This window comes from Melanotaenia boesemani, chromosome 1 (genome assembly GCF_017639745.1).
Source record: "Melanotaenia boesemani isolate fMelBoe1 chromosome 1, fMelBoe1.pri, whole genome shotgun sequence".
Lineage (NCBI taxonomy): Eukaryota > Metazoa > Chordata > Actinopteri > Atheriniformes > Melanotaeniidae > Melanotaenia > Melanotaenia boesemani.
In genome coordinates, this window is record NC_055682.1 from 38,250,638 (window position 1) to 38,278,144 (window position 27,507).

At 39.2% G+C, this 27,507-nt stretch overlaps 1 protein-coding gene and 1 long non-coding RNA gene across 3 annotated transcripts in view; one reads left to right on the plus strand and one right to left on the minus strand.

The window, feature by feature from the left end:
• The first annotated feature begins 987 nt into the window (after positions 1-987).
• On the plus strand, positions 988-26,392 carry LOC121640681. The gene is made up of 5 exons (XR_006010555.1): positions 988-1,059; positions 8,558-8,561; positions 9,701-9,706; positions 20,240-20,244; positions 26,382-26,392. It is a non-coding gene; the product is annotated as an uncharacterized LOC121640681 (long non-coding RNA).
• The window catches only part of znf507 (zinc finger protein 507), a 28,407-nt gene continuing 5,788 nt past the window's right edge, over positions 4,889-27,507 (minus strand). For both annotated transcript variants that reach the window (XM_041986494.1, XM_041986502.1), the window contains exons 3-7: positions 24,691-24,808; positions 24,496-24,604; positions 17,189-17,293; positions 12,262-12,396; positions 4,889-6,227 (exon numbers count right to left, since the gene is read on the minus strand). In XM_041986494.1, the coding sequence (XP_041842428.1) occupies positions 5,768-6,227; positions 12,262-12,396; positions 17,189-17,293; positions 24,496-24,604; positions 24,691-24,808 (927 nt within the window). In that variant the 3' untranslated portion in view covers positions 4,889-5,767. The remainder of the gene's footprint in view (positions 6,228-12,261; positions 12,397-17,188; positions 17,294-24,495; positions 24,605-24,690; positions 24,809-27,507) is intronic.

A 27,507-nucleotide genomic window follows, 5' to 3' on the forward strand; every position in this document is an offset into this window, starting at 1 on the left:
CTTATTTATTTCCAGAGCTATATGTATATATAGATATATATATTTAGTGAGAATGTAGTCTGCAATCACACAAATGACTAGAGGAAAGACTTTTGTTCTTCTTTTATTATAGAAAAATACAATAGCAAAGTGACGTAATACTGCCTTTGATGTTCCAAAAATAAACACAAAGCAAGCATCACATTACAGACAATTACATGTTTAATCTACATTACAAAATTTTAAAGGAGCATAAAAAAATCCACTAATCGATCAGATAAGAAGTGTAATATCTCTTCCACGTCCTTTGGTTTAAATGCATACAGCTCATTTAGCAGCTTCTAGCTAAAAACCAAGACATCCCTTAAATAGACTGGCAGTAGATAACAGAAAAAGTCCAATTTCTTTATTTTTTCAAAAATTTTTTTAACAAGATCATTAAAAATATATATCTTTTGAAGAACAGTTAGTTTTGAGATTCTGCACTATGTACACACATAAAAATAGTGTTGAACTTAAGGGACACAAAAGGGCTGTTTGGTGTTAGATTTGTTCCCCAAAACTGTTTTATAATTAAAAAAGAAGAAGAAGAAGAAGAAGAAGAAGAGGGGATTTGAGAGCTGGGACAACCCACCGAGGTGGTTGTCTGTTCATAACCCAACACTGTTCATTTTTACTAACTACTCCAGTATCACCAACAAGCTCGTTTTGAGCTAGAATCCAAGTATCGATCCATTTCAAGACAGAAATTTTGGCAGTGAGGTGAAAATACCAGTTTCACACAAATGAAGACTTTGAACAAAAAGGCACAAAACTGGACTGTTTTCTACTGTATAAACACGGCACCCATTAGAGGACCTGTGGTTGTACATATTAAAGCTTGGTGCAAGAAATCTGGCAGTCTTGAACAGAGAAGATCCAAACATGCTTTCATACGTCGGCCTGTCCTGACACACTTCTGCAATTTGTGACACCAAATGGGATCCCTGTCTGTAAAGTCCCTCCTGACCTACATGCATAGGCTCGGTCCCCCGGCAAGGGCCTGAGCCATGATGAATCTAAAGTTTACAACATCCTCACGTATCAGTATCAGCTATTCCCAGTGGAGATGGAATCCTGCACAGTCATTGAGTTTTGGATGAAACTTTATAGACTGGTCTGACGTTGAACAACTACTTTGATTATCTCAACTTTCATGAAACGGTTTCAAAACACAGCTCCTGTGGCACTGTGGCGTGACTATAACCAACGGCCGTGAGCTTCTGGCCGAGAAGAGACAGATAAATACTGACAGATGTGTGTTTTGCTGGTTTTGGGACATTAAGTAGACACGTTCTAGCAACCTGTGTGAAGCCAGAGGACCTGAACTATTTGACTTGTAAAATACATTTTTAATTAAATCTAAAATGCTGACGATGGTGTAAAGAACACAGTGCAGATGGACAGGTGGACTGAGAACTATTACGATGGGGAGTTCATTTTCCTATGAGAGGGGTGGTCTAATTGGATTAAATTTAGCTTTCTGAGCACAAAAAACGGATTAAAGCGGTGAGCAGAATTCTAAAACCAAATATTTAATAATTACCAGGGTAAGATATCTGAAAGGGAATTTTGCAAGTTGGGAAAAAGAATAAAAGTCTTGTTGTGTTTCTATATGGAAAAGCAGGGGATGCCCCAAATAAAAAACAACAATTATTTTATTACAGTCATTTAGCAGACCCTTTTCTCCAAAGCGACTTACATCTGAGAGTAGGCAGTAACATTAAGGGTCTTACCCAACTGTTAATACTCGTCTCCTCTGGGATTCAAACTCGGGTCTCCCACATGGAAGACGGCTGCCCTGCCAACTGAGCTTTCAGTGTTTTAATTAATTCCTGCTATTTCTTTTTAATTTTTTAATAATTTAATGGTACGTTGGGTGTGAAAAGAAATAAAAGCCAAAATGCTTTTCTGAGTTATGTGGACTAGAAGGAGGTGCATAAAATAAAACAAATAAAATATTTGTATTAATATATTTAGTATTTTAATTAATAATTAAAATAAAATAAAAATATTGTTTCCATATTTTTTGTCATTTAAAATGTCCTTTTTCAGTTAATTTTAGCATGATTTTGTATTTTTTTTTATTTCGCCTTTGTAATTTCTGTTTTGTTTTTGCCTTCACCATTTGTAGTGGTTTTACAGTCACTTTGCCAAGAAGAGACTTCAGTCGGTTATGTGTCAGATGGTTTTGCTTTTCCTTTCTGTGTCTGGTGATGTGGTGGAGAACCAAGAGCTCTATTTTCAGCTGGGGCTGTTCTCTCTGGAGTTTGGATGTTCTTCTCATGCCAGCATGGGTTCCCTGCAGGTAGCCTGGCTTCCTTCCACAGTCCTAAAACATGCATTTTAGGTTGACTGCTGATGGTAAATGAGAGTGAGTCCCTGATGCAGTCTGCCCCTCACCCCATCTTAGCTGGGATAGGCTCCAGCCCCACCATGGCTCTGAATATGGTAGAGTGGGCATAGAAAATTATTAAAATCACTTTTTACTGTCTCCCTACTCTAAAAATATAAGTGCAGTTGCAAGTCAGTGAAGGTAACCACCAGACTTAAACTAGGATGTTTGAAGCAGGATGTAATAAAATCTCATAGATGCTAAATATGACACTAGTAGTGGAGGAATATTTCAGCAGGCCGTTGCATGCACACTGCAAGCTGCTGCTAAAGTCTGGCTGCACATGTATCGTTTCCTGTTATCACTACCAAGTTCTTACAAGAAGAAGAAAAAAAGCATCATATGTGCAGGGAAACCTTCCTAGGTGAACTAATCTGAGGGTAGGAGAAGACTAGAAGACTACATGTATGAGATTATATGTTCAAGAACAGGAGCTGGAAACTGAAAATAAAAGCTTAGATAAATGTAAAAATCACGAGAAACAAAAAAGCAAAACAAAATCACAAATGCTCAAAGCAACGAAGAAGTTTATCAAAAACAATGACGAAAAAAAGTTTTTATTTAAAAATTGATTTAAAAAAATTCCACATTTACTTTATATTTATTTCACTTTATATTTTCATATTAATTCTTGAATTAAATTCTTTAATATTTCATAAATTCTCTACCACAGGGGTGCCCAAGTCCGGTCCTCGAGATCTACCATCCTGCATATTTTAGATACAACCCTTCTCCAACACACCTGAATCAAACGACTGGCTCGTTACCAGGCCTCTGCAGAGCCGAATGACATGCAGACGACATCTGATTCAAGCGTGTTGGAGAAGGGCTGCATCTAAAAGTTGCAGGATGGTAGATCTCGAGGACCGAACTCGGGCACCCCTGTTGTACCAGTTTTCTTATGTTTGTTTTTGGTGACACTCCCATCGCTCCACAGCCCTACGCTAACGTCAGCGTGTCGTACAAACGACTCGGCAGAGGCCAAAGCAAATTAACAAGATGCCAATTCTGCAGAAGTTTTAACTCTGAGTATTACTCTAAATCAGGCATGTCAAACTGGTCCAGCAAAGGGCCGTGTGGCTGCAGGTTTTTGTTCCAACCAAGCAGCAGCACACCAGATTTGACTGATTCAATCAACTGATCTCAGTCTTCAGACAGCTGATTGGTCAAACTGTGTGCTCTTGGCTGGCTGGAACAAAAACCTGCAGCCACACGGCCCTTTGCTGGACCAGTTTGACATGCCTGCTCTAAATCATCTGAGCGAACCACATGCACTGTTACTTTTTCGTTGTTCAAACTTTTCTGTTTTTCAGACAAAAGTCCTACTCATTGCAGTGTTATTAGCGCATATGAATGGCAGCAAAGGAAGCTCTAAAATTAAACCCAAACAAACCAAAAATGATGTTTTAAGGCTTACTCATTTTGGATTTAAAGTGTGTTTTGTGTGGTTGGACTGGTCTTTAACTCCTACGGCTAGTTTAAAAACCATTAGAGCCATTATATGATGGACAATTCAGACTTTTTATATACGTGTTAAAACCTCACACATGGATCTTATCTGTAATCTCTCCATATAGGTTTGAAAATTAAAGCCAGACATAAATGACCTGCCATGATAATTAGAATCTGAGGCCAGAGAGAAAGTCTTTTAAATAAAGATCTAATTTTGTTTTATCCACTGTGCAGCACACACAGATCAAGCTGTGGGGAAGGTGGGATGAGTTACGGATATTCCATTTGATCTTAATTTCCTCCGTCTGCTCGGTGTATGAAACACAGAAGAGGAATACTGATGAATGGACATGACAGGACTTCAGCCAGCATCTAATTCTGTTTCCTGGGGTTATCTGCTGAGATTTAATGGGTTTAGGACAACACTGGTGCAGAATAAAGAAAGCCACCCCTTCCTTTGTTAAAAACTCTTATAATGTGAACATTTGTAAGAAATTTCTTCTTTTCTTTGTGATCATTTTAAAGCTCAAGAAGCATCCATGCATATGTAGCTGGATCTGAGCATCTGTCACAGTCTCCACCTCCAGTTGTCAAACAATGAGCTTTGAACCCAAGTACCAAGCAGAATAAAAATGTGCTGCATGTAAGCCCCCCATCCCATCTCTAGAGGAAAAACTAACCCCCTTTTCTGCTCCATTTACTGGCTTTATAAGGACGGGGCACAGCAGAGGCACTTTGGGTTTATACTGTGAGTGCGAGGGACTAACAGCAACGTCTTTCTACATTTACAGACATCAGGATTCAGTTTCTTCCATTTGCTGCCGTTCATTTTCTCTGTTTCTGACTGGGAAACAACCAAGCAAAACCAAGCTGTAGCCTTCGTTGATCAAAGTTTCCATTTGTTATCAATCCCCTGTGCGGAGCGTTTTTCATACCAGGTAATCGTATTACATCCAAGGTTCCACTCCATCATGTCAAAGAGAGGACACGGGAGGACTCCGCCAAGAAGACCTCAGAAACACATCACCTTCCACATTTTATTTCCACTTCCATATCCTCTTATTTCAGACACGTTCAGCTGGGACAGCCAGCAGAAAGTTTGAACTTTAAGATCTTTATGAGAACATTACAACATAAAAACAGACAAGGATATAAAAATACATTAAAACCTTCAACTCTTAAAATGATCCTAGCACCACAATCATACGTTTGAAATAACTTGGCACCATTCAATGAAAATAGCAGGATCACCAATGACAAATTCCCTTTTTATCAACATGCTTTTCACCAACACCGCCAATCAAAGGCCAGCTCCTCCTCTGCTGTGGTCAACATCCACTCCTCCCTACAGACTATTTCTTTCTCCTACCGAAGCTTCTAACAGGTAAAATTACAAGTTACTGAAGATGCTTCTCTTTAAACCAGCAACCTGGAAAATGACACGCATCATAAAAATAAACAGATAAATATTAAATGGCATTCATGCTGTGATGCATGCCTTCAGGCATTGGTGAGTTTGCACATGAAGCTCCTTTTACTACATGAGACCTCAGCTGTGAATTAAATAGATTAAATACTACAGTAGCAAATAAAAAGCTGCCTTGTGCTCAAGATTATACAAGTAAAAATGGAAGTTTTCTCAGTCTGCGCGGGATTGTGTGGTTTTGTGAGGTATGAGCTATTTGGAGAAAAATGAACTTGGGTCGAAGCTTTTTGACGTAAAAATGTCTGAAATGAAAATTAACGGCTTACATTAGCCTCACATTCCTTTAACTTGGAAAATGACTGAATCTCTGTCTGAGGGCGACAGCCTCTCTGAAGACACTGTTAGACGAACAGTTAACCCCTCCATGAGGTAAAGAAACATAATGAAATGGCTGTGTGTGTTATTATGGGGGGTCCTCACTCTGCTGTCTGAAGGCTTGGGTGGGCTCCTGGTTGCTGCTGCTCCTTGTTGAGGATGATACTGATGATGTCGCCCTCGTGCTCCTTCATGTGCTCCATCAGGCGCTCCTTGCTGGTGGACTCAAAGCCGCAGATGCAGCAGCAGAACAGGAGCACGCAGTACTCCATCCCCGGACCCGGGACAGATAACGGGCCTGATCGTGGATGGCTCTGGGAATGTGACTGGGGCTCTGTGGTTTCCTTCTCCTGGGGGCTCGGGGATTCACTGGGCCACTGTGAATAGTCTGTGGGAGGTGTGGGCAGGCCCGCTGTGCTTTCAACAGACAGAGCAGCTTTTGGCGCGGATGTGCTCGTTGGGTGAGGTTCCACTGGCCCTTTCGATTGGTCTTTTGAGTGGGGGGCCGCCACTGGACACTCGGCCGCTGACTCCAGGACAGCAGACAACTTCGGAGGAGCTCTGAGGAGAAAGCCAGAGAGAATCATGGCGACGTTAAAAGGTATGGAGTAGAGCTCTGTGACTGAGATGGATAAATCTCACTTTTACCCAGCTGCCTACATTATGTGCAGCTATAAACCTTCATGCTAGATTACTCATCTTTATCTAAGTCCCAAACATAAACCAGGAGCCTGTCAGGCTGCAAACGCTCAGAGGGCTGATTTCATTACTCGCTTTTACGTCTACAAAAACACTGTGTCAACACTTCTCTAAGTCTTACTTCTGACTAAAACCAACCCAAATACTATTTATCTTTATTTAAGCACATTCAGGAATCACTTAAAGCACACTGGATGATTACGTCAACTCCCAAATGTGGAAACCTGAACCTCTAACAAAGCAGGACCTGTTCAGGTATACAAGACTATTATGACAAGCACATAAAGATAAAATACATCCTATAATAAAGACATTCATGTTTGCTGACAGTAATGTTGTACCCAAGGTTGTGTCATTTTTATATAACTGTATGTCAGGGCTCAGAGGGAACATGAGCTGAGAGAAGAAATCCCAGAATACATGGTGTATGACGTGGGAAGTCACCAAACTACAACACAATCACAGAAGAGGCAAGAATTTGTTCAGAAGAAACAAATCAGAAACTTCATAACACCTCAAATTAAAACAAGACAAAAAACTCAACCCCCATGTTGGAGAATGCAACCACGTGGATTCAGACCACACACACATTCTCTGGAATTGTGAGAAAATACGGTCATTCTGGGAAACTTGGTGGGAACCACGCATAAAAGATCAAAATGCTCCGAATTCTCCTTGTGGCAGCAAACAGACCATAACTAAGAACTGGCTTGGGACTGAAGCACCAACATACAGATGGTATCGTAGAAGATACTCGAACAATGAAAGACAGATTTACAGGCTGAACATGAAAGAAGAAGATTCAGTGAAAGACTGGGACAAATGGCTTTCGTATAAAAGGTAAGGCAAATTCATTTTTATCGCACATTTCATTTTCCCATTTCAGACAATTCAAAGTGCTTTACATAAACATTAAAAGCATCAAAGCAGAGAGCAGGACACAATAAAAACTAACTTTTAAAGAGATAAAAGAAATAAAATACAAACTGAAAGGAAAAAAGCTAAAAAAAAATAAACAGCAAAATAAAGTTCCAGTGTAATGAATTAACAGTCGTTGTGATAAAAGGAGGCAAATAGAAAAGTTTTTAACTCTGATTTAAAACTGCTGAGAGTTTCAGCAGACCTGCAGTTTTCTAGGAGTTTGTTCCACATGTGAGGAACATAAAAGCTGAACGCTGCTTCTCCACGTTTAGTTCAGACTCTGGGAACAAAAAGTAGACCTGATCCTGATGACCTGAGGGATCTGGTTGTAATGATCTTTGTAAACTAACAGCAGGAATTTGAAGTCAGTTCCTTTACAGACAGGAAGCCAGTGTAAAGATCTGAGGACTGGAGTTCTAGGCTCTACTTTCCTGGTCTTAGTGAGGATTCAAGCAGCAGTGTTTGGACTGACTGCAGCTGTCTGATGGACTTTTTAGGGAGACCTGTGAGGACAGCATTACAGTAGTCCAGTCTCCTAAAGATAAATATATGGACAACTTTGAAAAACTCATTACTAGAAGCTTTGTTGTTTATTTTGATTTTACTTTTCCGTTTTTTTGCATATTTTTCCTAAGAGAACAAATAGGAAAAGAAGAAAAAAAGGAAAGTTATGTTGTAATTTTGTTGGTCTCTTCTATAAGAACAGAAAACATGATTTATGAATGTGCACTTTATGTTTATACTTAAATAAAAAGATGAACATACCTCCTAGGGCTGGCCCATATATCACACGTGATATAGAATGAAGAAATACAGTTTATATTGAAATAGCTTGTTGTGAGTTAAAACTATCTTTTCTTTTTGCATAACTGCATTTTTTATAGTCATTAAAAAGTATTTTTCATTCATTTTGTTTTAAGAGTATTTAATTTAATTTACGGCTTCTTTTATTAAGGATCAGCAGCACATTAAAACGCATTAAAACAGTTACTGAAATTAAAAGTTATGCATTTAGCATAACGGCTGTAAATGAGAACTGTCTACGGTTACTTCACAAAAAAATTATACAACGATATTTATCGTATATCATAATTCAGGTGAAAAATATTGAGACATAAAATTTGGTTCATATCGTCCAGCCCTAAAACCTCTAACAGGTGCCGTTCCTTTTTACACCAAAGTCACAAAAATAACATCATTTGTGTATCCTCAGACAACAGGTGGAATTTAAGGGTCTGAGCATTTTGACATGTACACGATTTCTGGTTTAGGTTTGTCATAAATTTGCTAAGATGTTAAGCTCATGTTGTCAATTTGTGACGAAGAGTTTAACGGACAAAATGTGCATTTCCCTCATCGTGAGTAAATTTACATGATTACAACTTTGGCCTCAGCTTTGTTAATCTGAAAGTCTCCATCCTAAAACATTGGAACTTTAGAAGAAGAGAGTCAGTACAGCAAAAACCTAAATGGATTTATTACGTTTTCACAAAATATGCCATAAATATGCTGTTGCAGGTAAACACACAGTTCAACAATCAGAAATCTGTCTGGTCTCGTTTTAGAGCTTAACAGAGCCAGAGAGTCAAAAAAATCTGGTCCACTCAACAGCATTTATCATCTCTACAAGGAACATAAAATAAGGGACAACAACAAAGATTTTAAAAACTAAAATTTGCAGCATTTTACATTTTACATGGTGGAAACTAACAACTTGAATTTTAATAGCAACATATGGGAGCTTTTTTTTTTATTGGCCAGGGACTGCATCTGCATGCAAATAGAAGCTCTGCTTCCAAATGCTGCAATGCCTCAAAAACAAGAGAGAAGAAGAAAAGTGATGGCGAGAAAGCATGGGAGGAGGGGGGATTGACCAATTTTAAAGTCTGCAGTGTTTCAGGAGAAAGGAAATACATCCAGCATGTTTATGGATGAGCTGTGTTTTCCTTGGCACCAGAATATGCTGAGAGAAATAGTCAAACTGGGGTTACCCCACTAAGCTGCCACTGGACAGCAACATCATAATAGGATAGCATTACTCTGTACGCAACACTGTGTTGGACAAAAATTTATTTTCTTTTTTTCATATTATTTCATGCAAAAACAGAACAACATGAGATAACGTGGACAGATAAGGTGACATAGAGTAATGGACAAACATATCTAATTAGCACGACTGGGAAAAAATCCTGCTTGTAAATTAATACAAACTTGATTGAAGAAGTCAGCCCTGCTGTGTGGCCGACTGGACTGAGAATAAGTGACTGCCAACAGACATGCAAACAGCTAAAGACTTTGTCCTCTGGCTGTTGCTGCCAGCTGCAGAGCCTTTAGGTTTCTGAACCTGACCCCACGATGTGGTCTAGAACACATGGCACTTTTATGCATTTTCATAAAACAAGCAAAAGTTTCAGAAACGTGTGTTTCTCGTCTGTAGAATAATTGACATCCCAAGTCTTGCAGTTTTTCAGCAGGACCTGATCTAATGTGTTCTGGATGCCAAAACATCCCATAAAATGACCTTTATTTGACACAGATGTTTAGTTTTTTCTGCATTTTCACAAACAGAATAAATGTTTTACAAACCAGAAACTGTGTGTTAACTCTTCTACAAGCTCCGTATTATAATTCAGCCCAGATTTAAACTTCAACAGTTTGTAGTTTTTTAGCAGGACCTGGGGCCTCACTGATCAAGCTGGCGTAGGAACAAAAACCAGCGTATGCCAATCACAGTCACCTTTTGAGATTTATGAACACCAGACTTCCATACTTCCGTGGCAACTCTGACCCTCCTGTATACACAAAATCTGGAAAAACGGAAAACGGCGACACTGATAGTCCAGAATAAAATCAAGGAAATGATGTGAAATATGAGACATTTGTGCAAAATCCACTATTACCTTTCACACCACATGTTAGATATTAAAGCTGTTTGCAGAAATGAATAAAAAAGCACATTCTGTATTAATTCTCCTAAGAGCCACGTTCGAAAAAAAAAACAGGATTTTCAGGAAAACAGGAGATGATATTAATAAGAACCTCAACTACTAAATTATGTTCTGTCATTGTGAAACAAAACTTCCATGTTATAAAACCCATCCAGATAAAAAAGGTGCCAATCTGCTGCCAGCATGTAGCAGCCAGTGTGGAAAGTGTGGAAAGTAGCTCTGGTCCTTCATTCCAGCAGAGCGGGACCAGACTGGAGGCTGGAGGTCTAGAAGTGATGCTACGCTAATGAAACACACAAGAGGAGGATTTCCTTTAATTATTTATTCTAACACAATGCTTTTTTGTTGTTGTCCCAATTTCTGCCCAGGCAGTCTTTATTTCCCGCAACTCCTTGGTTGCCTGGTTAATAGCGGTGATTGTGTCCCTCTGCACCGCCCACCCAGCTAGAGCTCCGCCCACCCAGCTAGAGCTCCGCCCACCCAGCTAGAGCACCCAGCAACTAGAAAGAAATATTATTTAACACTAAATAAACTGCTACCAATCTCAGACGTATCTGTACATATTTATTTATAAAAAACGAATGACTAAATTACCGTCATCAGTTCTGTCATTTAGCAGACGCTTTTCTCTAAAGCGATTAACCCATGTGGAATTCAAACTTCGGTTTCCCTCATGGGTGACGGGGATCCAGTCGCACCATCCAATGCCTTTGGCGTGTCTTACCTTCCGACATGGTGTTGACAGCATCTGCCTTCTTTCTGACCCTGGTAATGCCCACGCCGTCCCCACCAAATAAAACCTTTTTACGTTTTTCAGTGTGGTCCATCAGGATCTCAGTCTGGCATTCCAAAAAAAAAAAAAAAGACGCTCCTTCCCTTTTTTTCCCTCCCTCACCATCATGGAAATGATATGATTATTTATTATGGGCGTTCACCTGATCTTTAATGGCCACCACATGGGCGTGGCACGGCCTTCCCTCACATACACCAACTTTAGAGGTGATTCTGATTTATGAACGGAAACAGGCGTGGGATGTGCGGGCGCACGCTGTTATAAATCTGAAAGTTTTTCTGTGCTGCATTTCCTGCTTTCCCTGTGGACGCCACCGGTGGTCTGCTTTGCTACACAGTTTGATAAACGTGGCCCCTGGTCTAGAGTGCTCTACTTCAGCAGCATCAGGCTGCGTCTCTAAACATTTCTTTATCCACGCTCAACGTCTGCATGTGAAAACTAAACAGCCAGTTATTTATCTTATTTAAATGACAGCGTGTCATTTCTGAATGCATGGTTGTACGTTCACAACTCCGGGGGAGCGCGTGTCAGGAAATATGTGGCATAAACAACCAATAAAAACCAGACTCCTGACACTTTCCCACCAACAAAACTGACATATTGTAGCCAACGTTTAGTTACTCATCAACATCTCTGCTGTATCTTACCTATCAGGTGTTTAGTGTAGGTCTAGAGCGGATCTCCCATCCAAACATTTCCAAGCCTCATTTAACTTCTGATTAGTGATAGTTAAGAGCAATGCTGCATTCCTCAAAGACCATTGCTACATGAACTCAAAGTGACACTAGTCCACATTAGTGCACACATCGAGTTATTAAACTGTCTCTTTTGTTTTTTGTTTTTTTTCTGCAAACACTGGACACGCCAGAGATCCGGCACAAGCAGAAATACTTCAAAACCTGTTTATATTCTGTATTCTGTAATAGAAAAAATGACCTGTGTTTACTTTTATAGATTGAGCTGATTAAAAATCAGTTTGTGGATGTTGTGTTATTATCAGTGCTGATCAGAATCAGAGGAGATAATTACCCAAAACCTCCGCCGAGTCCTGGGGGACAGAATGCACCGCATACTGTTCCAGGTTTTTTGAGCGGTGTTAAAAGGGCTTTAGTTGCATTTAAGTGAAAAAGTCTTTCCTTGAACCTGAAAAGTGTTTTATGTTTCCAAACACAGAACGAAAACCCGACAAAAACCCTGAACAACTGATACCGGTGTATCTGAGTTCACGTCTTACCGGCTGCTTTGGGAGATGGCCTCATTAATGGCTTTGTTAACTTGCTCATAGTTGTAGTTCTGGTCTCCCGCATGTTTCCACATGTGGGATTTCAGAGACGGGGGATGACTGCACACATAACCACACAGGGAGCACCTGAAAGAAAAGATGGGGAAAAAAGAGGAGCGTGAGAGGGAAGATGAGCAAGACAGTGAAAGCGGATCATGTCAAAGTTAATTTAATATGTGTGCTGAGGTTCTTCTAATCCCTCTCCCACTTTCGATCGAGAGGAATCATCCTGACTCAACACTCCACATGGGCCACCGAGCTTTAGAGACAGAGACAAAGCGAGGAGAGGGGATTTACACCAAATGGCTGAAGTCATCTGTCAAAATTTAAACAATTATAGCTGATGCTGTCAAGCACTACGCAAATACTTTCCAGTATTCTCATTTGTAATAGAAACAGTCACAAACACAAACAAGATCAAAGACAAATCATACAGAAATAGTTTGTGATCATGTGCAGAAATATTTGCTTATGTCTATTGATCTATGGTGTATTATATTTGATCACTTTTAAATGTGAGTGGACCTTAACGCCATATCACCAGTCTTCCTTTGTGTTTCACTGTCACATCTTTACATTCACTGTAGTAGTTCATCTAATCTGAGCCAACAAAATGTGTCTTTGTGACCCAAGAATGTGCTCCAAATAATACTTACCAAACGTAATCTACTTTTGAACTCAGCCAGGGAAATATCTTTTTTAGAGGTGAACGTTGTGTACTGTATTGTAGCTGGAGCTGTTGTGAAAACTCAAATGTCTACAGACAACTCCTGTGTCAAGTCTGAAGTAGATGCATATCTATTTTTTAGAACCAGTATAATGTCTGTAATGTTAGTTTAGATTAGATTAGATTAGACTTTATTATCTCACAGTGGAGAAATTCACTTGTTACAGCAGCTCTTGTTATAGAATAAAGACACGGTGGGTCAGATTAAAAGTACTCTGGCTTGTCCTACCCCCTTGATTACTGCTGAAACCTTCTTCGCTAATTTTAGCTGGTTTTTCATCTCAGTGTTTGTTCATTCTCGCTTTTTTTTCCTCTATTCTGTCTGGCTTTTCTTTTCTGTGTGAGCCATGATTCAGACATGCAGATACAAGCAGATCGAAGCTTCAGAGCTAACACTGTTCGGGCGCTTCATCACCATGGTCTGGCAGTCTGGAAAATGGTGCAGGGGTGTGTCTTATCTTGCATTAAAGTCTCACTACAGAACTTTAGAAAACTTTCTGTCTTAGGTGCCCCATAATGAAGAATAATTCAGCATTCACCTGTCTCTTCTCTGAGCTCTCTCCAGCCAGTAAAAGTCAGTCTAATGTTGACTCGTGTCTGATCTCTTGTTCTGTCCCTTTCTCTCCTTCTTTTCCTCTCGTCCTTTGATAATGCCTTCTTGTATTTCTTTGCTAAGTGTGTTGGTATCAAGTTGCTAATGCGTGACGCGATGCTGTAAAATGAAACTCGGCTTTTAACGTTTGATTTTTAATTATCTGGATAAATTTTGGATGGATGATGCAGGACGACGGCTCCAAGAATGTACATAATGAATATCAAGAGTCAGAAACACAGTTTTAATATTGGAAACTTGCTGTGTTGCTTTACAGAACACAGGTTTTCTAACCTGTGTTTGTCATCTTTCGTGTATTTACTTTTGTGATTTGATTAAATCATTTTGACATTTGAGTGGTTATGAAATTAGTTCATGTGACTTCGATCATATTTTGTACAGGTGGGCCAAATTTTTTGGTTAATAAGAGATGCGTGACAGACAACTGAAAGACGGTTTTCAAACAGTGCCGACAGCATGCATCCAGATCTGTAAACAACTCAAAGTGAGTTGAGCAAAACTTTGTATTAAAACAGTTCCTACCCTCAAACACTGAAGCAGCGTCTGTATACAGCTGCATGTGACAGCTGGATGAGACATGAGTGAACTTCACCTCTGCCCACAGAAATCCACTTGTTGAGACAAACTAAGCATCTGTGTCAAATTTGAAGAAATTCCCTGGAGATGTTTAAGAGATGTGAAGCTAACAGCAGACAGATGGGGAATCTGAAAAGCCGGGTCTCTGGACACAGCTGCTGAGGCAGCAGGGGCACGATGACCGACTCATTTCAATGATCAAATCTGGTGCAGTTTCTCCATTAATAACATCCAAAATATTTCTTCATCGTGCCTCCTGTTTAATGTCACTAATTATGACTAATGAGACAAAACTGTAACTGTAGATCCTTAATGCTTAAAATTGGTTATTTATGTCATGGTTTGAGACAAGGTAAATGATATTAATTAGTTTGGGTAAAAGGAAGCATGACTGGCAGCCGTTTACCACATTTTCTCTCGGAAAGACGATACTATACGATCCCGGTTTCCATAAACAGAAAATCCCGAGCTGAACCTGAAGTTACCTCCATGAGCCCCTAATCCTGGTCTGGAGGATCAGATCTGGACCATTTCCTGAGCTCAGCACTGAAATCTTTATTCCCAGAATGTATCTAACTGTCGACTTAGCCCTTCTGGATGTTGATGCTAAGTCTCAAACCTGATAACATTTAGTTTTTGCTCCCTAAATTTAAATTTAGAGCTCTTAGAAATACTTAAACTTAGAGCCCTGATTGCTTGTTGTCAGCCAGCAACGGCTCCCAAATGCAAATGGAACAACTGGCATCAGCTCCAACCATTTTAATTGCTCAGTTGATGAAGAAATTATATGAACGAGTCGCTCACACCTGTGCACTGAAGAGATTTAAATCAACAGTCAATTTCGGCCGAGCTCCAGAAAAAGAAGCTTTACTTGTAGGGAACTAAAACTCCTCCAATTTGGATGAGAACTCCCACATAAAAAGAATAATGATGTCATTTAAATGTTTTGTTAAACAATCGCTGGTGGGACACAAGTTACACCGAGGTACACTTAGACTGTTTCGACTGAATTCAGGTATGTTTACAAGCTTCCTGTTTCACTGAGCTTGTTTTAGCCATTTAATCATCAACAGCATCATCTGAATTGATGTAAACAGTGTGGGTGTGTATGTGTGTGTGCTGAAATATCAAAAATTTTTGAGAAACAATGATCGAGAAACAACATTAGTAACATGCAAATGCTGTCATATAACAGGCTAATTAGCCGTGTTCCTTGTTTACATGATAATATTAACTAGAGTAGAGCTGCTGTCTGGGGAGTTTTACTGGTGCTGCAAAGTCTGAAGATTAAAATAGAAATATTTCTACTTTATGTATGAATATTAAAAATATTGTGATCTGCATCTGTTTATGAAATTCTACTGTTTCTGAAAGTTTGTTTAAAAAAAAGAAAAAAAAAAAGAAAGACCAAACTGCAGATTTAAGAGCCAATTTGATCGATTGATCAGCATCTACTCTGGTCTGAGCTGGTCACTTGAGATGGGACCGGTGGAGAATACCTCAGTGTTCTCATATTTCAAAGCAATCTGTCTCCTTCAACTCCTCCTCAGTATGAAACTACTGCACTATATAACTCAAGTGGTCTGTTATAACACTTTTTCTGCACCATTTTTATGTATGAACATATATGCATTCAAGCTTTGCAGGTACTTGAGACGAGTGCCAGGTGAAGAGGAAATCAGCAATCAGTGTTTGATGATATTTCACATGAGGACTGTATTGACTACAATTAAGTTTTTTCATCCACCAGCCAGTAACCTTGTAATCAGAGGCCCACGTCTGAAGTCTAAAGGTTGTTAGCATAATGAGCAGGACTCCAAATACCACGTGCACGTTAAACTGCAGCGGTGCATCTAATTTTTGACCACACATGCAACTGTGTACGTATAGAAAAGGCCAGTAACTCGCAGTGTTGCTAACTTGGAGACCTTGTCAGACTCCGATCACTTGTTTTGTCATTCATACAAATTATATCAGAGATGCAGCAAGAAACGACGATGCTGGGCAGCAATAAAAACACAGAAAACACAGATTAAATAATAAAAACACAGAATTAAAAACAAGAGATTAAATAATAAATAAAATACTGGTGCAGTGGTGCAGTGATTAAAATAGCTACATGTAAAACAAACAACAAAAATAAACAGTTACTGCACAAATAAGAAGTTATTGTACATATGCATTTGTCTTTGACTGTTTGCGTTAGTAACCTCAGAGATTTTAGAACAATTCATGGCTCACAAATTATTTAATACATGGTCACATGCCAAACCATGATATAATGGCATAAAATGGACTTTTTGTTTGTATTACTATTTTTATTTAAGTCAGTGATCCCCAACTCTGGTCCTCAAGGCCCACTATCCTGCAGGTAACACCTGAGTCAAATGAAATGGAGCTAGCGAGCCATTAGTTTGAGTCAGGTGTAACAGCTCGGAAACACCACAAGTCTGCAGGACATCGGGCCTCCAGGACCGGAGCTGAAGATCCCTGATTCAATTTATTTAATGATATACTTATGTATTTATTTTTCTTTAAATCGAGCTACCTTGACATTTTAAGTGCACTTGGGGGCCCCAAGCGGCCGCTTGGTTTGTAGATTCCTTGGGCTGGACTTTAAAAAAAATATTTTAATAGTTAAAATTGCTTTACTGTGACATGTTCTGACACTTTATATGAGCTTTTTTTGGTTTCATAAGATTTTTAAAGATTTTATAACATTCAATTTATGGTTAATATTTCACCAATTTGGGTTGTGCATCTAAATTATTTTTGGTGCAAGTAATCTTTTCTTACCATTAGAACTAACGCACCTTTACTCAATAATGTATCTGGATGCCTGATGAGACAATGTGGCCTCAGGTTTTCATACAAACTGATAAACATCCGGCTTAAGGTTCTCCCCTCGGATGGTCCTTGTTATCGTTTCATTCTGCAGTGGATGCGTGTTTGCCCTTTCTCACCTGTACTGCTCCAGCAGCTGCACAGCCTGGTGCTCCTGAGGGTGTCTCCTCATGTGGCTCTTCAAACTGTTCATGTTAGTGGTGGCAAAGTCACAGCTGCAGCACCTGACGGAGGCAAAAAAAAGAAAAGAGAAGGAGTGAGAACACAGAGGCAGAAAAGCCGGTTTAACAAGCTGCATTCTGAGGTCAATGTGCTCTTCTTTACATTTGTAGCCTAAAGGGAAATAAAGGATTTCCAGGAAAAACAGAGAGGAAATAGCCACTTTAAGAAAAAGAATAAATCCCAGTGTTTTCTACTGTGTGGATGTTCCAGCTGGAAGATGAAACCGGCTTTTGTTGTTGCTTAGAGGCAAACGATGTGTTGTCCATGGTCTGAGGACAGCGGCCACACTTAACCCACAGCAATTTGTGCACAATTAAAAAAAGTAAGAAGCAAAAGATTTTCCAGTTATGAAAAACACTGTTTTAATAGACAAATGATTCACATCCAGCCCGTTTAGACAAAAGATAGCACTTCCCGTCCCGTCTGGATCATCCTGTCCCCTATGGGGGCTTTTGCATTGTGTATTACCACAGGCCGATGTTAATATTCCAACGTTCTCATGTGGACAACATGGATACTCGTGTTCATCAGCTATTTGCTTTTGGTGTAATTGCTGGAAAATAATTTGGCCCAGGCTGAAGCCAACTCATGCAAACTTGAAAAGATTTTTCTGTGACTAACTTTGAAAATTAATGAAGGTAGGAGTGTGTAAAAAGCAGAGTAGTTATGTTAAAATGCACTGAACATGCCAATGTGCGCCATACAGGGAGATCGTGGCATGCGAGTGTGTTGTTTCTTTAACTTCCACCCACTGTGCCAGCCCATTTGACTAGATTTTTTAATGTTAACTGTATGAATTCAAAGTCAACAAAGCCATTGTTTCCTTCACAAGGGTCATTATTTCTGGTAGCAGCTGCAGGGCAAACAGCACACAAACAATACAACACTCCAGGGAGCTGTTTTCACAAAGGTAGAATTCAGTCAAGCCAGGTGAAAGTAATCCTACTACGTGCACGCTCCCAGCCATCTTCAAAATACTGTCAAGCGGTTAACTGATACTGACAGAAAAAAGTTGCTTCTGACTTCACTTTAAGCAAGCAATAGATAATAACGGAGGATGAGGAATTAAATTAGGATTATAATTATGAGAAATTAAAGCCTGTTATATGCAAAAAGGGAAACTCGGCTACTAGAATAACAAAGAGTCTGGCAGACCGTAGCACAACCACTGAATGCCAAAGAAGACTCAAACTATCAGAGGCTTTTAATAATCGTTACCTTTAACCAACGCCAGTATGATTATATGCATTATGCAGTAAGTTGCTTTAATATGATAAAGAAAACGTTTGTACATTTGTACGTGTTAATTAAAAAAATTCTATTCCAACCATCAAGCCGTGTAAATAAGCAGTATATGTAAAAGCTCATGTACATCGTTACTTGTATTATTTGCATGTTATAAAATGTCATATTAAATAAATCAGCAAATCAAAAAGCTAAGTTTGAATATTTATGTTGATTTTCTGTATTGTTTTTGTATGCTACTGAGTCCCTAAATTTCCTCCGTGACTGATCTAAAACATGACTTTCTCTGCATCTTCTACTGCACACAGGAACATGCCACCATACAGATATCTTACACCACTGCAGACCATCTGTGGGATGGTCCGTGTATGGTTGGTTCTGTGCTGGATCAATGGACGCAGCAGTGTGCACAGATAATGTGTCACAGCCGCTGGTAGTGTTAGTGCAGATGACTGTCTTAAAACAACTCTAATGAGCTATGTCAGATTTTCACATGTCTGTGCCCCCTAACAACGGCTAATCCAGCGTCCATCTTCATTCTATCTCTTCTATGAGGTCTCTCCAGCCAGTAAAAGTAAGTCTGATGTTGACTCCTGTTTTAAATCCAGCTCTGTTACTTTCTCTTCTGCCTCTTTTCCTCTGATAATGTCCTCATGGGTTTCTTTGCTGAATCAGCCTTGGTGATTCATAATAGCCAGGGTGTTGATATCCAGTTGCTAGCATGTGATGCAATGATCATGTCACATGGAAACAAAAACTGTTGTAAAGTGTGGTTTTTCAGCCTCAGGATGATGCAGGGCAACGATGGCTCCAGGAATGTAAGCAATGAATGTTGGTGCCATCAGAACGAGTCAGAAGCCCAAAGTTTTAAGATGGAAAAACCTGTGTAGTGTTGCTTTAAAAAGCAGGAGGGGCGGTCATGATCCAAAACGCTCCTTCACCTTAGAAACCTCATCTCCACGTCATCATCTAAATATCTAAAATGTACATGAATGAAGGGAGAAATGTGTGTCGTTAGGGGGTCCCAAAGTAAGGAAATCAGCCTAAGTTCAGTAGTGCGGCTTTATTAGACACATATACTAAAATGATACCAACATGCAGATGCAGAGTCCTAAATCGAACGTCAGGGAAAAGACACTCCATGCTTTTATGCAAAAACTGGAATGAAGTTAGACACAAAAAGGAAGCAACAAGTTTCTGCTCCAGAAGAAACAGTCTGGTGCTCCTGTGAATGACGGGCATATCAGGGTTTTCAAGATTATTCTTAATGCATTGATAAGCAAACTGGCTCTATGTAGAGAATACTCTTCAAATACTTCATAATAATTCAACTGGAGATCAGATCAACAACAGCCCAGCTGATTAAGCCACTGATGGTTTGCTTAGTGGGGAGAAAACAACAGATATTAGGTAGGCAGAAATTTCTGCTGTTAAAAAGGCCCCTCTGTTAACTTAGACATTAAATCATGATCTGAGCATCACTGATGTCTGATATTCTAATTATTATAAATCAATAAGACCATCTTTCCATGTAAAAAGATAAAATGACCACTATCTCTCTTGTTAGGCATCACCACCCTCTGAAAGTGCATCTCACACACATAAAAAACTAGATTTATCACATAAACAAAGTACACAGATCCACTTAAATAAAACACTTTCATTTTTTATTTAATGGTGAAGAGATATAAACATTAACAGAGTTCCTGTACCACACTGATAATGTGCATTATGGCACTCTGCCAGACACACAATGTTAATGGCAGATATATGAACACCATGTCCTGTTATGCAATCCAGATTTCAGATGATAACCGAGTATAATTATCAGATCATCCAACTTATTTCATTATGGCTGCTATTAAAACAGCTGCACAGATGTGATGTAGGAGAGTGCTGGTACACGGCTGATGGCCACAACGTCAACCATGCCGTAATCATCACTGCTGCATATTTTTGGTACAACAAAGATGGGGGAGGCTCCACATCTGACACGGCTTTACTTCCTCTAAATGCTGAAATGGAGAATGCACTGCAGTCTGGATGCATTCTGACACTGACACATTTTTCTGAGACTAATAGTGAAGGGCTGACTTTCAGCTTTTATCTGAAGGTGTTTACATCTAGACTGGGTGCAGAGGAGCGCCAACTCCAGCCCTGTCATCATCCTTCAGCAGTGCACTTAATTCTGAGAGTCTGCCCTGCAGCTCGGGGGCAAGGCAAACAAAAATATATTGTGGTTCTAAAACTCACAGACCAGACTCAGATGGAAATGTCTTCTCCGACAATACGTCTTTGAAAAGGTAAATTTGTGTAATATATTAATGCATGTAAACAGATAATTGAGTTTGTAAGTGAAAGGAGAGAAAATAAAAGATCTTTGACATTTTATTTACTGATTCATTACAAAATGTTTTCATAAACAGTCCAAAAGCAATTATATGCACTTTGGTATCAAGGGACAGTCAAATCCTGAAATTTAAGAAGCTGTACACATCGACTGTTTGACTAAAACTGAAACCGACTCAGTTTTTGGTCTCTTGTCAAGCCTTCATTAGAACTTACAAACAGAAGTACAACCATTATTATAACATTTATTTCAAGAATTCTGCATGTTTTTCATGCAGAAACATACATTCAGTACCTGGATAAGCCGCCAGCTCCTGACTCTGCCACTGCCTCGGTGCCACGGGCTAACAACATCCGCTTATGTGAATATGTGATTTTAGTTCACACAAATTCAAGTGTTAATGGAGTGTCTCCACAGTGCTGATGTGAGGATTTCCAGGCCTTTACTGCCATCTAAAGGACCTTTCTAAAACTGCAACTGCAGCTCGCGTTCAACCTAAATGGGTCATGAACGGAAAAAATACATAAAACTTTATTGCTCCACTGTGTCTGAAATAGTACTTGAAAACTACTAATGAGATATACACTGAGCACATTAGACAACATGAGACACAAGCCAGAAATGGCAGTCCCCTCATTCTTTCCACTTCAATCTGGTATGAACCAGCTTGTGTCCTTACTTACTTTTATTAGAATGGATTCCATTAAGCTCATAAAAGCTCTGTTAACAATAAAAAAAAAAATTACAATAAAGCAGGGGTGTCCAGCTCTGGATAATCCTGCAGGCTTTAGATGTCTCCCTGCTCCAACACACCTGATTCAAATGAAACGGCTCCTGTCAACAGTGTGTTGGGTAGTTCTACACCAGGGGTGCCCAAGTCCGGTCCTCGAGATCTACCATCCTGCAACTTTTAGATGCAACCCTCCTCCAACACGCCTAAATCAAATGTCATTCAGCTCTGCACAGGCCTGGTAACGAGCCAGTCATTTGATTCAGGTGTGTTGGAGAAGGGTTGCATCTAAAAGGTGCAGGATAGTAGATCTTGAGGACTGGACTTGGGCACCCCTGCCCTAGACCAACATTAAAAACTAATTGGAAAAAAAAGGAAACAGACACAACGACACTCTTGAAGCAGAAAGAAAACATAAAACAATTAAAACCAGCAAAAGAGAAACTCCAGTAACCAAACAGTGACCGTCCCAGCCTCACTCGGGGTTAAAAGCCAAAGAATAAAGGTGTGTGTTTTAAATGAGATGTAAAAACAGTAATTGAGGGAGCCTGTGTGATATGCTGGCAAGCTTATTTCGTAGCTTTGGACCCAAAACAGAGAAAGCATGACCACCTTTAAATTTCCTTTGATGCCTTGGAACTACTAACAGAGTCTGATCCGCTGACTTAAGGGAGCGAGACGGCACATATGGCTGCAACAGGACAAATAAGAAGGGGCATGGAAATTAAGAGATTTAAAAACAAATTAAATAATTTTTACTGCAAGATTGTAATGTGCTTTTTAGTTCTTAGTTGTGTTGTGATTTTCTAGACATTCAACCAGATTCTGAGAATAAACATCCGTGTTTGAGTGAGTTAAACTCGGTCTTAGTCTCCAGTACGTGGCTCCATATCCATATATTTACAAAGTTCTGGAAATTTTGACCAATTCTTCATTTTAATCACCTGTTATTTTCATCAGAAAAAGAAAAAATCCAGGATTAGCAATTTGAGAATCAGCCAGTCTCAGCCAAACATAATCACACTGAAGTGGGCTCTAAGTGGCGTGAAGTATCCAGAAATCACGCCATCAGGACCTGGGAGAGTTTCCCTTGCTGAATTTTAATTCATCGTTACAGAAAATTAAAGCAAAGGCATTGAGGTGGAAAAACACTGAACTACATGCCACATCTTAACTGAACCATGCTAGCACTACAACCCCTCCGTGTTTAAGATGCACGAATATAGGATTTGTTATAGCGCAAACTGCATGCTCCCCAGCTTTAACGGACCCCAAGACTCTGCTGCTTATCACTCAAAAACCACATTATTATCTATTTAACAAAAACTGAGCAAAGCTGCCAGGTGCTGCTAATCACATGCAGCTGATTAACCGATCATTAGAAGGTGAGAGCATCTGACATCACATTCTGACATTTTACTGGTCACCAGTACTTAGACACGCATTAACAAAATACCAGGGAGAAGAGACATCAGCAATGATCTCAGAGAAGCTAATTGTTGTCCATCAATCTAGGATATAAGACTGAGACCTCCTCCAAACATTACAGACCCCATCGCTCTAAGGGAACAACAATTAAAAGCACTAAAGACTGATTTCAATCTTCCCAGGAGTGGAGCACGGTAGTGGAGGAATGATTATTTGGATTAGGTTTACTCCTCTGTATACAGAAGTATTCTAGAGCCACATGGCTGAAACTGGGTCACGCAACAGCACAAGGAGCCTCATTCACCAAAATCATCTTATTCATTTTCTTTAATTCTTTCTTAGAAAGTATTTTTTTTTACAAAAAGCCTCCATCAGTTTCACCAATGTGTTTGTGGACCACAAAACTGTATCTTTCCTCTGATACTGGTTAAAGGCAGTCTCTCTGTAGGTGAAAGGACATGCCGGCTGTTTCTACTTTGCAGCTAAACACCTGAAAATGTCCATAAAGGTCGAGACTGGCGGTCCGAGTGCAGACGCAGGAAAAATAATCAGAATGCCAAAAGAAACGAATGAAAATAAGCCAATAATAATAAAAATGTGCACTAAAACCTTATCTGTCATCATTTCTAAATGGACAACTAGGTTATAAATAATCACACGGTGAGATTCTATCGCATTAAAGCAGCTTTATGTAGAAACGGGTAATAAATTACGAACAAACTTGGACGTCAGCCTGCAACCTGGTCCCATGAACACGTCAGGATGACATCCTCTTGGTGCCGTGGCTAAAGAGGGAAGGGGTACCTTCTGCAGCTGAAGGCTGTGACTCTTTCTTGAATGTATGAAAAATACTTCCAATTTTCCCGTGTTAGGACACAAATTACAATATCTTGATATTTATTTTAAAATAACTAAATGTTTTGTAAATTGCCTAAATTTATGTTAAAAATATTTAAAAAGAAAACATGTCTGTAGTTTTCTGAATGTATTTTAATGAACGAAACAGGAAACACAAACGCTAACTTTGTTCAAACATGACGGCTCTAAAATGTTTCAGTATTTTCTTCCTACTTCAAAAGAAATCTACGAAGATTTTCACAAATGCCCCAATCTTTGCAGAAAGTTCTAAAGTAGGATCTGAGAACACATTAGGTCGTAAGAACGGTTGGTGAATGAGAACAATCTAGATCTAGAATCTAGATCAACCCAAACTCCAGACCTCTAACTAATTTAGATGCAGGTAGGACCTTTAGAAAGATGTGCATAAACTAAAGCCTGTAAATCATGAGTGGAAGTGATACTGTAGAGAAAAGAAGGCCGAAACTCTACAACATGCCTGTTCACCTCTGGCCCTTGAGGGCCGCTACCCTGCAGGTTTTAGATGTTTTCCTGCCTTCATTTAGGTGAAAACCTTGCACCTCTATAGTTTTTTTTTTATTTTAACAACTTACCGATACGGCTTATCAGAGTTATGAATCCGCCTGTGGTTCCTCACCCCAACATACGTGGAGCTGGTGTAGTTGCACACGTCACACTTATACATCTTCTGCATACAACCCTCTGTAAGACAGGACAGCTTCCTGAGAACAACTAAAACACTTTCATGTTTTTTCCAGGTGAAAATCGCAGCACAGCGAACGTCTTACCTTCATCTGCTCCCCGTTCTGATTCTTCCACCACGGTGATGGTTTCGGTGACTGCTGAGAGCTCCGTCATGTCACCACTAAAGCTGTGGTGATCTCTTTCATGACTTCTTAACTGACTCTAGTAAGAACAACAGTAGATCAAAAAGAGATTAAGGTGATTTTTACTTATGCACTGTGCAAGTTTAACAGACCTTCTTACTCCCTTTGGTGCAGACATCATAGCAGCAGGCCTGCATTCAACTTTCACTGTTAGAAACTCTTAAATCTTTAAGATAAAATGATGAATCTAATCATGTCTGCTGCAGACAGGCAGTCCCATGATATCATCCAGATCAGAAGCATTATCCTCAGCACACAACCAGCGATCACTTATTAAAAGTAAATCACCTCTCTGGGGTCATTCAGCTCTTCTGATGCTCTCCTCTCATTGGTAGGGCGGGCGCTGTACTGACTTTTAATTTATTTTGGTAACTTCTTAAATAAAGTATGAAGTTAGACCTGATGTTGTCTTTTCCCTGTCACCTTTACACTTACGCTCCCCGCCACCATCTTCAGTGCTGCCAACATCACTAATTTTCCTGTGTATCTTCATTGTTTCTTGTTAATATAAACCAGCCTGACATGTGGTGAGAGGATGGACAAACGGTGGATAAATTCTGCTTCTCATCCTTTCCTCGCTCACCTTCCTGCCCGACAGAGCTGCAGCCTGTAAGCTGCAAACGTAAAATTAACATAGTTTCTGTCTAACTGCATATAGTATTCTTTGCATCATATTCTAGGCTCATTTCTATTTGTTTAATGTGCTCTTGCATCTCTTGCCAATTTTTTTTTTAAAAAGGGACTTTGTCAGATGATCTCTGAGCTCTAAAATCAGTGATTGCTGGTTAACATGTTTCCGAACAGGAAGATTGTTGTTTGTATTCTTGTTATGTGCTGAGACTTGTAGGAACAGCAGTTTGACTTTTTGTATTTAATATTGTCCATTTATTTCACAAGTTTTTCTTTAAAAAAAAAAGTTGAATATGTTTGAATACATGCTTGTTATATGCTCGCTGGCCACTTCATCAGCTCCCCCGATCAGCTGAGTGGTAACACAAATATCTAATCAGCCAATCACAAGGCAGCAACTCATTTAGTCATGTAGACATGGTCAATACAACTGAAGATCAAAGTGAGCATCAGAATAAGGAAAAAAAAAAGAGAAAAATGAGATTTAAGTGAATTTGAATGTGGCATTGTTGTTGATATTTCAGAAACTGCTGATCTACTGAGATTTTCACCCACAACCATCTCTAGAAATATCTCTACCAGAATGTCTTGTTGATGTCAGAGGTCAGAGGATAATGCTCAGACAGGTTGGAGATGATAGAAAGACAACAGGTAGTCAGACAACCACTGGTTCCAACCAAAGTCTGCAGAACAGCATCTCTGAACACACAACACGTCCAACCTTGAAGCAGATGAGCTACAGCAGCAGAAGACCACAGCGAGTGCCTCCTGTCAGCTAAGAACAGGAAGCCAATAGAAAATGTGGAGAAAATTCACATTTTTGGAATCTGAAGTCTTTATTTGGCTCTTTAACAAAATGTAAAATAAAATAATATGAACAAAAATAATTATTTTATATTTAATGCTTGTGATCATATGTAAAAATTATTGTAGTGCAAAAGGTGTCCACCAGGGGGCAGAAGGAGAATATCAGATTGCATTTAACAAGGTTCTGAGTAGGGGTGGGACTTGATTAAATTTTTTTACTAAACTAATTAGAGGGTTTGCAATTTAATAACCTCAATTAATCACATTTTAATAATGTGATAACAAAAATATTGCATTAAAAAAAAGCAATTTTTTAAATGTATGTATCATCTATGCAATGTATGTAATGTATTTTAGTGGATGACTGAATTGAATAATAGACACAAACATTAATATTGTAAACTCAAGCTCTAGTAATGTCTGGAAAAATGCATTTAATTGCATTTCAATTCAAAACTGTAGAGAAAGAAATAGGAAATATCCCTGGCCTAATATGCACAGACCTCTTCATCAACAGGCATTAATGACAGAAAGCCAGGGCGAGATCAGCCGGGGTCAGCTTTACAGGTTTCATTTTCAGTCTGATTCTCTAGACCAGCGGTTCTCATACTTTCTGAGCCACGACCCACAAGATAACATGTTGGCGTTTGTGACCCCCACGCGATGACATGGTGATTAACTGTGTGACGTATCAAACGGGACATCCTCTACATGTGAGGCTGGAAAACATTTAAAATCTTCATAAATGAGGACAAAGTGGTTTTTGGTCGTTCACCGCTATGACAAGGCACCTACGTGTCTAAAATCAGCTTAATAAAATCAGGTAATGTCAGGTTCAGATTTTTAATATGCGCACCAACTTTGTTGTTTATGTATTAAAAAATTATAGTGCTAATATTTCTTCATTAATAATTTAAATTTTGACAGCCCTGGTAAATATCCCAAATTTATCTTTATTTTTTATTGTTTATTATCTTTTATTATTTTATCTTTATTTTTATATTAGGCTACATATTTTTGTATAATTGTAAAAATAAATAAAAGTTCATAAAATTAATAAAATTACTTTCTCATATTTTTTAATGCTTTCATATTTTTACTGCAACATCTATTAATATATCCTGTATATTTAGATGTCTATCTTTTATAATGCCCAGAAAATATCGGAAATGCCTCCACACAGATGGACCCATCATTTATCTTAGAATAAAATGATCAGATCAATAAATGTTTAACATCAATGATCAGTGTGATGGTGAAGCTGCAGGCGACAGTTTGTAG